General features: G+C 50.1%; 1 protein-coding gene across 3 annotated transcripts; it reads right to left on the bottom strand.

Annotated features, from left to right (window-relative positions):
- Positions 1–644: 644 nt before the first annotated feature.
- Positions 645–13,526, bottom strand: Tut1 (terminal uridylyl transferase 1, U6 snRNA-specific). 3 transcript variants are annotated; one of them, XM_090347531.1, is made up of 9 exons: positions 13,389–13,526; positions 9,407–9,597; positions 8,595–8,910; positions 7,900–8,000; positions 5,548–6,017; positions 3,229–3,338; positions 2,647–2,757; positions 2,391–2,483; positions 645–1,812 (listed from the first exon to the last, which is right to left on the bottom strand). In XM_090347531.1, exons 1-9 carry the CDS (start codon positions 13,468–13,470, stop codon positions 686–688), a joined length of 2,601 nt encoding a protein of 866 aa, XP_090203657.1. In that variant the 5' UTR covers positions 13,471–13,526; the 3' UTR covers positions 645–685. The 3 variants fall into 3 exon arrangements, with proteins under 3 accessions (XP_090203657.1, XP_090203655.1, XP_090203658.1); XM_090347529.1 differs by lacking the exon at positions 13,389–13,526 and adding an exon at positions 12,924–13,148; XM_090347532.1 differs by lacking the exon at positions 13,389–13,526 and adding an exon at positions 12,924–13,148 and having other exon boundaries at positions 8,595–8,850.
- Between the last annotated feature and the right edge of the window lie 592 nt (positions 13,527–14,118).

The raw sequence follows: 14,118 nt of genomic DNA, 5'->3' as shown, positions 1-14,118 counted from the left end.
CTGGCCAATCGGAGTCGTGACGGGAGGCTCCCAGCGCGCGGGGGGCGTGGACGGTGGAAGAGCCCGGAGAAGGGACGTGGCACCAATTGCCTTCAGGTCCGGACCGCTGGGTGGACACTGGCCCAGCCCCTCTTACTATGACTGTGTGACACCCAGGAATGGCAGTTCACTGAACGTTCATTCCTGCCCCGGTTATTCTGTGGCGGGCCCCAAGTCTGCAGAACAGGCCGCCTTGCAGCTCTAGGACAAGGGCCCCGACCTACCCTTCAGCCTCCTGTAGGCTGGGCTCTGCCTCGGGGGGGAGCAGAGAGCACAAGGAAATCCTGGTCTGGTGGGATGCTTTGAATCCATGTTCAAGTTTGAAAATTTCTTATCCCATGGAAGGAGTGGATGAAGTGTTAAGAACAATGGATGATGCGGTCACTGGTGGCTCACACCAGTGACCTAGCTTATCAGGAGCCTCCAGCCTGAGGATTGTAGCCAACCTGGAAAGAAAAATCTGAGGTTCTTATCTCTAATCATCAAAAGGCCAGAAGTGGATCTGTGTCTCAAATGGTTGAGCCCTCGCCTTGAGCTAAAAAAGCTCAAGGACAGTGCCCAGACCCAACGCAAAAAGAAAAAAACTGAACAAGAGGAGTGTGGTATTAAACTAGCAGCTTTATTGACCTCCTAGGGTCCAGATCCTCTATTTGAGGAGATTTCGAAGAGCTTGAGGGAGGAAAACTTGTAAGAAGTGATAGAGATCAGGGAACAAGCCTTGAGAGTCCTGGAGCGGGGTCACAGTGAGGGCCTGGTCAGCCTGCGAGGCCGATGCCACGAAGGTCAGGAGAGGCTCCATGTCTGGCATCTGTTCACCAGCATTTGGTTGTCTCAGTGCCTGGGTTACCCGAGCCTCCATGGCCAGCCACTCGGCTCCCGCAATGGCCCTGTTTCCACCTCCATCTTTGCTTTGTTGCTGCAAGCGTCGCCGGGCACGCCGCCGCCCCTGCCACACTCGGTGCCACAAAGCACAGCGCCAGCTCACCGAAGCAGAACGTGACGCCCCCTTTTCAGGCTCACCTGGAGACCCACCTCCTCCCATCCCAGGTGCCATGGGCCTCTGCTCAGCAAGTGTGCCTACACAGTTTGTGGTCACGGTCACATCGGGCAGCTCCCCTGACTGCCCAGGGCTCCGCATGGCCCAGTCCTGCGGCACCTCTCCAGCCTCTATAACCATTTCTTCCACCGCATCTTCACCAGGGTCCTCCTCACATCCCTGCGGCTCCTCTTTCCCCTCCTCACTGTTCTTTCTCTGTCCATCTAGTTTCAGTCTTTTCCTTGTCCCCTCCTGGGGTGACTCTGTCCTACCACCTTCCGACCGTGGTCTCTTGGTTCCCTGTTCTATATGGCACCCCAGTGCTTCCCTTAACACCCGGGCCAGGGCATCAGACAGCTGGGGAAAGGGAGCAGGGGGGAAGGGGATGGGTGTGGCAGACAGCAGGGAGCTGGGGGAACTGGGCTGTAAAAGGGGGAGTAGCCCCCAGTCGCGACCCCGAGAGGATCTGTGCTGGTACTGGAGGCTTCGGCAGTAATTGGCTGCTGCTCGGCAGCAGTTCTGGAGCCGACCAGCTACCCGGCTGGTCACATTGGCTGCAACATTGTGACTCAGGTCAAAGGGGTCCTGGAGATTCATGGAGCCAAGGCGCAGACCCTCCCAGAGATTAGAGGGCAAGGCCCCTGCCACTGGCAATGCCCGGCCCTCCCTCAGGGAGAGCAGTGAGCCATGAAGATCCCAGGAAGAGACACAGGAGAAGAACTGGGCCAGCAGGGAACCTGGAAGAAGGAACAGACTGAGGAAAGGGGGTCACCATGAGGTGAGGACTGAAACTGAGGCAGGGCCTGCACCCAAGACGCTTCCTTAACAGTCACTTGGCAGGAAGGTCTGTGTCCTTGGAGAGACATCTTTCCTCCCAAGAGGCTCAGGAGAGTCCTAAGGAACCAGGCCTCTCTGATCCCCCTAAAAAAAGACAACAAGCCTCCCTCCCTGCACCCCCAGATACTGCTCCTTGCCCATGGTAGCAGTATAAATTTTGGCCAAACCAAGTAACTCTGTCAAGGCATGGTTTCTCCAAACCACTGCAAGACCCACAGGACCAGCACCTGGCGTGTTACTCACTGGGGTGACAAACGCCTGCCTGCCACTGGTAGATCCCAGTGTGAGCCTGCCCAGGTAGAAAAGGCCTTTACCACCAATTAACCAGCAATAAAACTAGAAGTGCAAGTGTGGCTCAAGTGGTAGAGCCTTGAGTAAAAAGCCATGAGAGGCGAGGGGTCCTTTTCAGACCAAAACAAAGAAAAAGAAAAAAAAAAACACCTATTATCTATCATCATTGGTTCTCTGCCAGACTCACTAAGGGGCTCCACATTGGTGCTGGGTTCCAGTCTTGAGGCATCCCTGGGGAAACTGCAGTCCCAGCCATCCACTTCCACCTGCTCTCCCTCCCCTGTGAAAGAAAAACAGAGGGAGTCGGCTTTGAAGGAAGAAGATGAAGGGACCGAGGGGGTGGAAATGGGGTGACAGCAGAGGTTTCATTGTGAGTAGTTTGGTATGTTTCAGTGTGAGGAAGAGAGGAGCTTATGAGATAGGAGAGGGGCTGCCTGCAGTACCTGCTTTCTGGGTGAGCTGGGCCACAGTTGGCAGCACAGGAGGGTCCCTGGTCTGAAGAAAGTAGATCACGAGCAAGGTCAAGGCGTAGTTATTGAGAAGGGGGCCACTCCCTGGGTAAGCAAGCAAGATTATCAGTTAGGGGCAAGAAGCATGGCTCAAATGGTACCTGCCTAGAAGTCCAAAGCACTGGGTTCAAACTCCACTATGATCAAAAAGGAAAAAAAATGAAGGTCAGTTACAAAAATGTGATTCTAGGGGCCAGGAGTTTGGCCTAGTGGTTAAAGTGCTTGCCTAGCATGCACAAAGACCCGGGTTCAATTCCTCAGTATCACATACATAGAAAAAAGCCGGAAGTGGTGCTGAGGCTCAAGTGGTAGAGCTCTAGCCTTGAGAAAGTCCAAGGACAGTGCTCAGGCCCTGAGCTCAAGCCCAGGACTGGCAAAAAAAAAAAAAAAAATGTGATTCTAAACTTTCAGTAATTTCCTTGACCCTGGTTCCTACACCCACTTTCCTTCTCTCCCTGAATCCTGGGTGAAATATGCCTTTGTCTTAATACCAACTCAGGCCAAATCTGTTCTCACCTGATAGCCCTCGGCCCTGAGCCCAGCAGCGGATAGTGTACACAAGGGGTCGCACTCGCCCATCCAGCTCACAGCAGAGACTCAGGAACCGGGAGTTATGCAGGGCGAGACTAGAACAAAGGAAGAACAAAAGTGTTAGAGCTTAGTACACCTTAGAACCTATCACCTCACTAGCTCCCAGTCCAGACTTGAACCCAGCTGGAATAAGGCCCACAATGTTTCCCAAAGTATGGCTAAAACAATGATCTTGTGAGAGGGTATACAAAAGAAGAAAAGACAGCCAAGGAGGTGGATCAGACTATTCAGGACTAGGGGTGGCTCAGTTGAGAAAGCCCCCACCTAGCAAATACAAGATCCTAAGTTCAAATACCAGCAATGCCAAGATATATACAGATAGGTAGACAGACTGTTGAGAGCCCTTAGTATGCAAAGACTTAAAGACAAGCCAGGTACTAGTGACTCATATCTAAAATCCTACTTAAAAGGCTGAGATCTGAGGATTGTGATTCAAAACCAGCTGGGACAGAAACTTCCCGAGACTCTTATCTCCAATAAACTACTCAAAATAAAAGTCAGGGGCCCAGAGTTTGGCCTAGTGGTAGAGTGCTTTGCTTGCCTAGCATGCAGGAAGACCCAGGTTCAATTCCATGGCACCACATACAAAGAAAAAAGCCAGAAGTAGTGCTGCAGCTCAAGTGGAAGAGCTCTAGCCTTGAGAAGGTCCAAGAACATTGCTTAAGCCCTGAGCTCAACCCCAAAACTGACACACACACAAAAAAGAAGATGGGGCCAGGAGTTTGGCCTAGTGGTAGAATTCCTCGGTACCACATACATAGAAAAAAGCCAGAAGTGGTGCTGAGGCTCAAGTGGTAGAGCTCTAGCCTTGAGAAAGCCCAAAGACAGTGCTCAGGCCCTGAGCTCAAGCCTAGGACTGGCAAAAAAAAGAAAAAAGAAAAAGAAAAAGCTGGAAGAGGTGCTATGGCTCAGTGGTGGAGCTCTAGCCTTGAGAAAGCCCAAGAACAGTGCTCAGGTCCCGAGTTCAAGCACCAGGACTGGCAAAAATAAATAAATAAAAGTCAGAAGTGGTGCTGTGACTCAAAGTGGTACAGTACTAGCCTTGAGCACAAAAAGGCTCAGGGACTGTACCCAGGAACTAAATTCAAGCCCGACAACCCAATAACAACAAAAAAAATTTAAAAGAAAGAAACAAAGAGGAAAAGGGGAGAAAGAAGGGGAAGCAATGGAAAAGGATGGAGAACCTATTAATATTCCCAAATTTAGGCAATCACAGACTCTCTTCTACATCCCTTAAAAAACAATATTACAGGGCCGGGAGTTTGGCCTAGTGGTAGAGTGCTTGCCTAGCATGCACAAAGACTCAGGTTTGATTCCTCGGTACCACATACATAGAAAAAAGCCAGAAGTGATGCTGAGGCTCAAGAGGTGGAGTGCTAGCCTTGAGAAAGTCCAAGGACAATGCTCAGGCCCTGAGCTCAAGCCCAGTACTGGCAAAAAAAAAAAAAAAAAAGTATTACAGGGCTGGGAGTTTGGCCTAGTGGTAGAGTGCTTGCCTAGCATGCACAAAGACCCAGGTTCGATTCCTTGGTACCACATACATAGCAAAAAGCCAGAAGTGGTGCTGTGGCTCAAGTGGTAGAGCCCTAGTCTTGAGAAAATCCAGGGACAGTGCTCAGGTCCTGAGCCCAAGCCCAGGACTGGCAAAAAGAAAAAAACAGTATTACAGCCAGGTACTGATGTCTCACACCTAGAACCTGAGCTACTTAGGAAGCTGAGATCAGAGGATCATGGTTCCAAGCCAGCCTGGGCAGTAAAGTACATGACAGTCTTATCTCCTATAAACTACCAAAAAAATCCAGAAGTGGAGCTATAATTCAAGTGGTAGAACACTAGCCTTGAGTGAAAATACTTTAGCACCCAGACCCTGAGTTCAAGCCCCAGGACTACCCACCCCTCAAAAAACAAAAGGTATTACATAATTAAAATTATACAGTCAGGCATGGTGGCATATACTTGCTAATCCAGCTAATCCAGAGGTAGGCAGGCAGAAAGATCTCAAGTTTGAAGACAGTATAGACTACACAGTGAGTTCCTAGCCAACCTGAATTGCACAGAAAAAAAAGTACTCCAAGGAACCCAGGTAAGAAACATGGAAACACAGCCACACAGAAGGTAAGTGGGAAAAAGATGGAACCAGAAGGACAATGCTGATTCAGCAAGCACAAGAGCCGAACCAACATTCCCATCCACTCTGAAACTTGCTGCTAGTCTTCCCCAACCATCCTCCCAAAATTAAGGTACCGGTTACTGAGGGAGACGTCACCATGGAGACCTGAAGGCCGATGGCAAAACTTGACCACAGGGCGCCGGGCAGAGGGCACAGTTTGTACCCGATACACACCAGGGACACAGCCACGGAGAATGGATCCCACCAGTTCCAGCATTGCTGCTCCCTCAGGCTTCTCCTCCTTCAGCACCTCTGCTTGTTCCTGAGCCTTCCCTGGGTCCCCCTCTCCCCTGTCATCCTGTAGTGGTGAGGCTGGAGGAAGGGACTGGGGGGAGGCGATAGTCTCAGAGGCCAAAGCAGAGTCTGGAGTCTGGGGTGCCAAGGAGGAAGAAGGAGTTTCCAAATCCAGTGCTTCAGAATCTTGAGGAGAAGCTGGAGGCTGGGAGTCTAGAGGAGAAGCTGGGGTACAGGCCAAGGTTTGAGGATCCAGAGGGGAAGCAAGGGCTGAGTCCAAGGATGGAGACTCGGGAGGCTTCGAGGCTGGCTGTGGATGGGAAGGAAATGAGTGACTGCCCCGCCTACTGCCTCCTACTCTAAAAATTTCAATTCCCAACATGGTGGCTACTAATTTTATGTGACATGTTTATATAATTTTATGTGTTTATTATGTGATAGACCCTATTTGAGAAGCTTATATAAATCAACTCATTTAATCTTCACAGCAGTACCTCTTTTTTTGTCAGTCATGGGACTTGAAGTCTGGGCCTGGGCACTGTCCCTGAGCTCTTCAGCTCAAGGCTACCACTCTACCCCTTGAGCCACAGCCCCACTTCCTGTTTTCTAGTGGTTAATAAGAGTCTCACAACCGGGAGTTTGACCTAGTGGTAGAGTGCTTGCCTAACATGCACAAAGACCCAGGTTCAATTCCTCAGTACCACATACACAGAAGTGGTACTGTGGCTCAAGTGGTAGAGCTCTAGCCTTGAGAAAAGCCCAAGGACAGTGCACAGGCCCTGAGTTCAAGCCCCAGCACTAGCAAAAAAAAAAAAAGTCTTACAGTGGATCCTGAGATCTGAGGATCACAGTTCAAAGCCAGTTGGGGCACTAAAGAATATGAGACTCATTTCTAATTAACTACTAGTAAGTAAATGGAAAGTGAGGTTGAGGCTCAAGGGGTAGGGTGGCAGCCTTGAACTGAAGAGCTCAGGGACAGATCCAGGCCCAGAGTTCAAGCCCCATGACCCACAAAAAAAGTCTCATTCTTTAGTGCCGGGCTGGCTTTGAACTGAGATCCTCAGATCTCAGCCTCCTGAGTAGCTAAGATTACAGGCATGGGCCACCTCACCCACCAACTTTCTTAAAATAAGTCAGGTGCTGGTGACTCATGCCTATAATCCTAGCTACTCAGGAGGCTGAAATCTGAGGATCATAGTTCAAAGCCAGCACAGGCAGCAAAGTCCATGAGGCTCTTATCTCCAATTAACCAACAGAAAACAAGAAGTGGCACTGTGGCTCAAAGTGATAGAGCATTAGCCTTGAGTAATAACAAAGAGCTCAGTGACAGCGCCCAGCCCTGATTTCAAGCCCCACAACAGACAACAACCATAACAAACCCTACTGCTAGAGGTATGGTTCTAGAGGTTCTCAAGTATAATCCCAACCTAGCAGGCACAAGATCAAGTTCAACCCCTAGTAACAACAGTATAAAAAAGACAACAGTATAACCCCAACGTTTCATGTGAAACCCCAATGTTTATATATTTTCCCCCAATAGGATTATTATACACTGAACATCTTTTCCTATCAGAGCTCCTTTTTCTTTTATTAACCAGGACTTGAGTCTGCACTCAAGACCCTGCACTGCTCAACTTGCTTGTTTGACTAGCAGTTCATATCACTTGAGTCACACTTTTAGCATATTTTGAGGGGAGCAGACAAGAAGGCTGGTTATTTGGGAGATGGAATCTTATGAACATTGCCCACGATGGCTTTGAACTGCAATATTTTAGAATCCAGCCACCTGAGTAGCAGGAATTACAGACATGAGCCACTGTTGCTTGCCTCAGCAGACACTGGGACCAGTCAGTCTACTTTGGGTTTCCCAAGGTAACTGAGACAACAGGCATTTGGCACTATGACAGCCTCCCTGGCTGAGATAGAGGCTCCTCCGCAGGCTTTTTCTGCCTGGGGAATCTCAGCCTTCCACGTAGTTTGAATGATCGGCACACATCACACAACCCAACAGTGGGTCGAAAAGGAGTCTTGAACTTTATGCCCAGGCTGGCTTCAAACTCAGATCCTCTGGATCCCAGCCCTCAAGTAGCTTAAGATTACATGCCCGAGTGACACTTTCAAGTAGGTCCTATCATGCCCATTTTACAAGGTGGACCTCAGAGATGCCCACATCACAATCCCTGGTTACTCACCTGAGGTTCTTCCATATCACCTAGATCCAAGAAGAGGTCAAGATCACAGCCATGGACATCAAAGCTATTTATGGAAGAGCCAAAAGGATGGACCATACAACCTAGGGACCAAGAGGAAAACAAAAGTCAGGAGAGAGTAGAGAGGAACTGGAGGTGCAAGAACAGAATGAGGTACAGAGATGGATGAGAAACTGAAGGAGGGGCTGGCCTAGTGGTAGAGTGCTTGCCTAGCAAGCACGAAGCCCTGGGTTTGATTTCTCAAGTACCACATACATAGAAAAAGCTGGAAGTGGCGCTGTGGGCTCAAATGGTAGAACACTACTTGAGAAAGCCCAAGGACAGAGCCCAGAGCCCAGGCCCTGAGTTCAAGCCCCAGGAATGGCACAAAGAGAGAGTGGGGGAAAGGGAGGAAAGGAAAGAAACGGGGGAGAGGGAGGAGAGGGGGGAGAGGGGGGAGAAGGGGGAGAGGGAGGAGAGGGAGGAGAGGGAGGAGAGGGAGGAGAGGGAGGAGAGGGAGGAGAGGGCGAGAGGGAGATGAGGGGGGAGAGGGAGATGAAAGGGGAGAGGGAGGAGAGGGGGAAAGGGAGATGAGGAGGGGAGGGGGGAAGAGAGGGAGACACTGAATGAGCCCATTCGCCTGAGGGGAGCTGGGGTGAAGGACAGGCAGGTTGACACAGGGCAAGGTGCTTACTTACCTGGGAAGAACTCCGTGAAGACCTCCTGCATCAGGGCCACTACGAGGTTCCGCAGCTGCCGCTCGGCCTCAGACAACTCCCTCAGTCCCACAAGCTTCACCATCTGGGCCTCCACGTTGGAGGCCTCGGCTAATGCTCTGGCAAGCTGGTTACTGTCGGGGCCCACTCCCTTGGGGGACCGGGCAGCCGGGCTCTGGAACGTCTTCTGCTCCCGAGGCCGGACACGCAGGCGATGTTTCCCCAGGCTGTGCTGGGACTGTGACAAGACAGCCTCCCTCGCACTCACATCCCCCATCTCCACAATGGCAAATACGCCCTGCCAGACCACACGAGAGAGAAGACGGTGGTTTTGCAACTGAGAATCCAAGCACAGGGTCTTAGCACAAGTGCTTAGCGCTAAGTCAGTGGTAAGTGTTTGGTGAGCAAATCAAAAGTACACTGAGCCAGGTGCTAGTGGTTCACACCTGCAGGAAAGACTCCTATCTCTAATTAACAACAAAATAAGTAAAGTGGAGCTGTGGCTCAAGTGGCAAAACATTATCCTTAAGCACAAAAGTTCAGGAATGGTGCCAAGGCCCAAGCTGAAGTTCCAGGACTGACACCAAAACAAAAAAGCAAAGCACACTGAATCTTTGACCAAGTCCAATAGTCAGCAGGCATATAAAACACAGGGAAAGGGGAGGTGTGAGAAGCTCTCACAAGTTCTGTGGTATCCACCAAGCGGAGGCCACATTAGCAAATAGACAAGAGACTGCTAGTTTCTCCCCAATCCCCTCTCCCTCTCAGCATGCAGCTTGGCTAATTCACTCTACCTTGTCCTTATCCATGACAATACTGGCCACAGGTCCGAATGTCTGGAAGTACTCAGAGAGCTGAGCAGAGTCCACATCCCTGGGGAAACCACTGACAAATACACTCCGGAGTCCTTGGGCCTTTCTGGCAGCTCTCAGTTCAACCAGATGGCGGTGCTTCCTGCCTCCCAAGTGGGCATCCAGGCTGGGTCCTGAAGGGACAAGGATGACACAAAAACGTCTGTGTTCTTCAGTGTATCTCTTCCCTGGCTCTACTCTCTCGATCTTCCAAGGCACAGCAAGTGTCTTAGAATAATCAAAGACCTCACCCCTTCCACATTTGACAGGACTGCCCATTTCTCTATATGATTCTTTTTCTTTTTTGTGTAGGTCCTAGGACTTGCTGTCCCTAAGTTTCTACTCAAAGAAAACTATCACTTGAGTTTCAGCTCCACTTCTGGCCCTTTCTAAATAGTCCGCTGGACATAAAAAGTGTCTTAGACTAGCAGGCGCAGTGGCTCACGCCTGTAATCAGGAGGCTGAAATCTGCGGATCAAGGTTCAAAGCCAGTCTGGCACAAAAAGGACCTGTGACTCTTATCTTCAACTAACCTTTAGAAAACAGGAAGTGGTGCTTGGCTCAAGGGTATCCTTGAGCTGAAGAGCTCAGGGACAACACCCAGACCCAGAGGTAGGGTGGTAGCCTTGAGCTGAAGAGCTCAGGGATAGTGCCCAAGCCCCATGACCCCACCACCACCACCAAATTTAAAAAAAAAAAAAAAAAAAGTGTCTTAGACTTTCCTTTTTCCTGCTCAGGCTGGAACCACATTACTCAGATCTCAGCCTCCAGAGTAGCTACAATTACAGGTGTGAACCAGCAGTACTTTATTTTTTTTCCTTGCCAGAGCTTGACTCCTCTTACCATTGCTTAGCTTTTTCACACAGGCTGGTGCTCTACTAATTGAGCCACACCTCCACCTCCAGATTTGTGATTTGTGTGTGTGAGAAAGATAAAGCAGTCCCATGGACTTTCAGCCCAGGTTGGCTTTGAACCACCATCCCCAGATCTTAGCCTCCTGAGTAGCTAGTTACAATGTGAGCCACAGCACCTGGCTCCATTTCTGTTTATGTGGCTAGAGACAATCTCTCCGTTTTTGCCTGCCCAGGATTATAGGTGTAAGCCACCAGCAAGTATTTGCTTTGTTTTGTTTGGTGCCAGTACTGAGGCTTGAACTCAGAGCTCCTGTGCTTTTCCCACTCAAGGCTAGGGCTCTACCCTTACACCACAGCTTCATCACTGTATTTTGATGGTTATTGGAGATGAGACTTAATAGTCATACCTGACCACGCTGGCTTTTTTTTGAGGGGGAGGGGGAATCATGGGGCTTGAACTCAGCTCAGGCACACTGTCCCTGAGCTCCTCAGCTCAAGGTTACCACCCTACCCTAGAGCCAAGCCCCACTTCCCATTTGTTTGCCTGCTTAGTAGCTAGGATTATGGGAGTGAGCCACCTCGCCCAGTTTGTTTAGATTTCTTTTTGCCAGTAATGAAGTCTGAACTCAGGGTCTCATACTTACTACACAAGCCGTCTATCACTTGAGCCACAGCTTACTATCTTGCTTTTGAATGGTTAACTGGAGCTAAGAGCTACATGGACTTTCCTGACCAGGCTCAAATCTTAGATCTCAGCTGCCTGAGTACCTAGGATTACAGGTGTGAGCTACCAGCATCAGGCAAACAAGTAGTATTTATACCATATTATTAAGTAATACAACAAGACCTGTCAGTTGTGAAGAAATTAACAGGTAACTTTTCCTGGTTATATAGAAAAGAATTAAGTAAATCAAGGCTGTGAGGTATGGTGATTCAAAATGTATCCATTTCCTCAGAGTTAGTAACAGTATCTACCACATAGGCTCCTAGCAGATAATCTGGTACATAGCCAATGTTGAAAATTTAGCTGTTAGAATTATTATCACCTGCTTGATATCACCCAAGTATTTTGGAGCCCAAGGAAGTTTCTGGCTTGCACTTTTTTTTTGTGGGGGGGTGCCATGGGGCTTGAACTCTGGCCTGGGCACTGTCCCTGAGCTCATCAGTTCAAGGATACCGCCCTACCCTTGAGCCATAGCCCCATTTTCCGTTTTCTAGTGATTAATTGGAGATGAAGAGTCTCAGGGCTTTGTACTGCCTGGCTTTGTATTGCCCAGGCTGGCTTTGACCCATAATCCTCAGGTCTCAGCCTCCTGAGAAGCTAGGATTACAGGCGTGAGCCACGGCACCTGGTTGGCTTGCACTTTTAGACATAGTGACAGTGCCAACTATCAAGCAAAAAAAAATGGAAAGCACAGGGCAAAGTCTTATTCTTGTAATCCTAGCTACTCAAGAGGCTGAGGTCTGAGAATGATGGTTCAAAGCCAGCCCAGGCACTAAACACCCTGAGACTCTTATCTGCAATTAACCATTAGAAAACTGGATGGGGTACTGTGACTCAAGAGGTAGGGCAGAAGCCTTGAGCTAAAGACCTAAGGGACAGTGAGCAGGCCCATGATGGACAAAAAAAAAAAAAAAAAATGTAGAAAGCCTTGCTCATGGAAGATCCAGGATCCAGATCTCAAAAGTGAAATCCTAGTTACTCAGTAGGCTTAGATATGAGGACTGATGTTCAAAGTCAGTCCAGACAGGATAGTCTATGCTATTCGTACTGCAAATTTACCACCAAGAAGTGGAAAGTGGAGCTATGGCTGAAAAGGCAGAGTACAGGGGCTGTGAATGCAGCATAGTGGTAGAGGGCTTGCCTAGCATACACAAAGTCCTGGGTTCAATTTCTTAGTACCACATACACAGAAAAAAAAAAAAAAAAAAAAAACAGAAATGGTGCTGTGGCTCAAGTAGGTAGAGCGCCAGCCTTGAGCAAAAAAAAAAAAAAAAGCTCAGGGACAGTGCCCACAGTGCCCAGGCCCTGAGTTCAAGCTCTAGAACTAGGGAGCAGGGTAGAAGAAGAGGCAGTATACCAGTCTTGAGTAAAAAAAGCTAACGGACAGCACCCAGACCTTGGGTTCAAGCCATACTGGCACCAACAACAGAGAAATCTGGTGGTTTATGCTTGTCATCCTAGTTACTTGGGGAAGACCAAGATCTGGAGGACTGTGGTTCAAAGCCAGCTGGAGCAGAAAAGCCTGTGAGACTGTGTCTCCAAAAAATACAGCTAGATGCCAGACTAAAATGACAGAATACCAGCTAAGGAAGCTAAGCAAGAGTGCAAGGGCTTGGTACTGATAGAAGGAAAAAAGAAAACCTGAGGTTCCACTGAGCCCCTTGCACTATCAGGCAAGCGCCTGGTCTAGATATTTTTGTTTTATTCTTCTTCCTTAGGCAGCTTCTTCCGTCATTCATGCCACATTTTCACCCATCCTGAGCTCTCTGGAAGTTCTCTGCAGTCTGATGCCACAGCTCTACATACACGGAAACTGTCAGAAATTCCGGAGATGAGTTTCTGCGTCTCCGAACTCATACACTAGACACCCTAACAGTCTCACCCAGTAGACGTGAGTTCAAAAGGGGAATAAAGCGGCTGGGTTTCCGGCGGTCACGCCTGTAATCCTGGCTACGAAGGAGGCTGGGATCTGAGGATCTAGGCTCGAAACCAGGGTAGACAGGAAAGCCCATGAGATTCTTATCTTCAATCAGCCGCCCCAAAAAGCCAGACGTGGAGCTTGGCTCAAGTGTTCAAGCATCAGCCTTGGGTGGAAAAAGGGACAGGGCGCAGGCCGAGTCCAAGCTCCAGAACCGGCAAAAGAAAAACAGAAAGGGGTGTGGGAGGGAGATGAAGCAGGGAGGCTTTGCTCGTGGAGATTTCCGGGCGTGCGAGGCGCAGACGGACGCTGGTGGGCTTTCTCCCCCCCCGCGAGACCCTCCGCCTCGGGGAGCGTCTCCAAGAGCGCTACGACCACCTACGAGGCGGGAGCCTGCGCCCTCCCCCTCCCTCGCGGGCCACCGCTTACGGTTGGCTGTGGTAACCTGGCAGAGGCTGCAGCGGAAGCCCCCGCGCGGCAGCGCCTCCACATCCGAGCACACCGCAGCCATAGCCTCCGGCCCAAAGCAACCACCTCAGGCACCGCCGGAACTCCCGCCTGCAACGCGCACCGCGCCCGGCAGCCGCGATCGCCGTCTCACCGGAAGTGACGTACGGTGCTACCGCTAGACAAGCCTTCCGGAAACAGCTCCTCGGAATCAGAGTTCCGGCTTTAGCCTCCCTAAAAAGGTTTAAGGGCACCGGCGGCTCACACGTGTGATCCTAGCTACTCGGGAGGCTGAGATCTGAGGATGGCGGTTAGAAGCCAACCCGGGCAAGAAAAGTCCCGGAGAGACGTGCCAGTCGACTATTCAAAAAAGCCGGGAGTGTTGCTGTGGCTCAAAGTGGTAGAGCGCTAGCCTTGAGAAAGGAAGAGCTCAAGGACAGCGCCCAGGCCCTGAGTTCAAGTTCCACACTCACACACACACAGAGGGCTTACAGCTGTGCAGTACCGTAAACCAACTGCTGTCCCTTAGTCTGTTCTGGGCTACTCTGGCGCCGATTGGCCTTTGCAGCTCATGAATATTCATAAGGCAGACATAAAGACTGGCGTCTAGAACCGTGGCCGAATGCGGGGTGGGCTTCTTTGAGTCGCTGACGCTCCCTCCACGCACAGCCACTATTTACCAGGCGAATAAAGACGGAAGATGGACAGCTTC

The sequence above is a fragment of the Megascapheus bottae genome, chromosome 16 (genome assembly GCF_031878675.1).
Source record: "Megascapheus bottae isolate mThoBot1 chromosome 16, mThoBot2.hap1, whole genome shotgun sequence".
NCBI classification, from domain to species: Eukaryota; Metazoa; Chordata; class Mammalia; order Rodentia; family Geomyidae; genus Megascapheus; species Megascapheus bottae.
The sequence above is the reverse complement of the archived record's forward strand: the minus strand, read 5'-3'. Positions and strand labels throughout refer to the sequence as shown.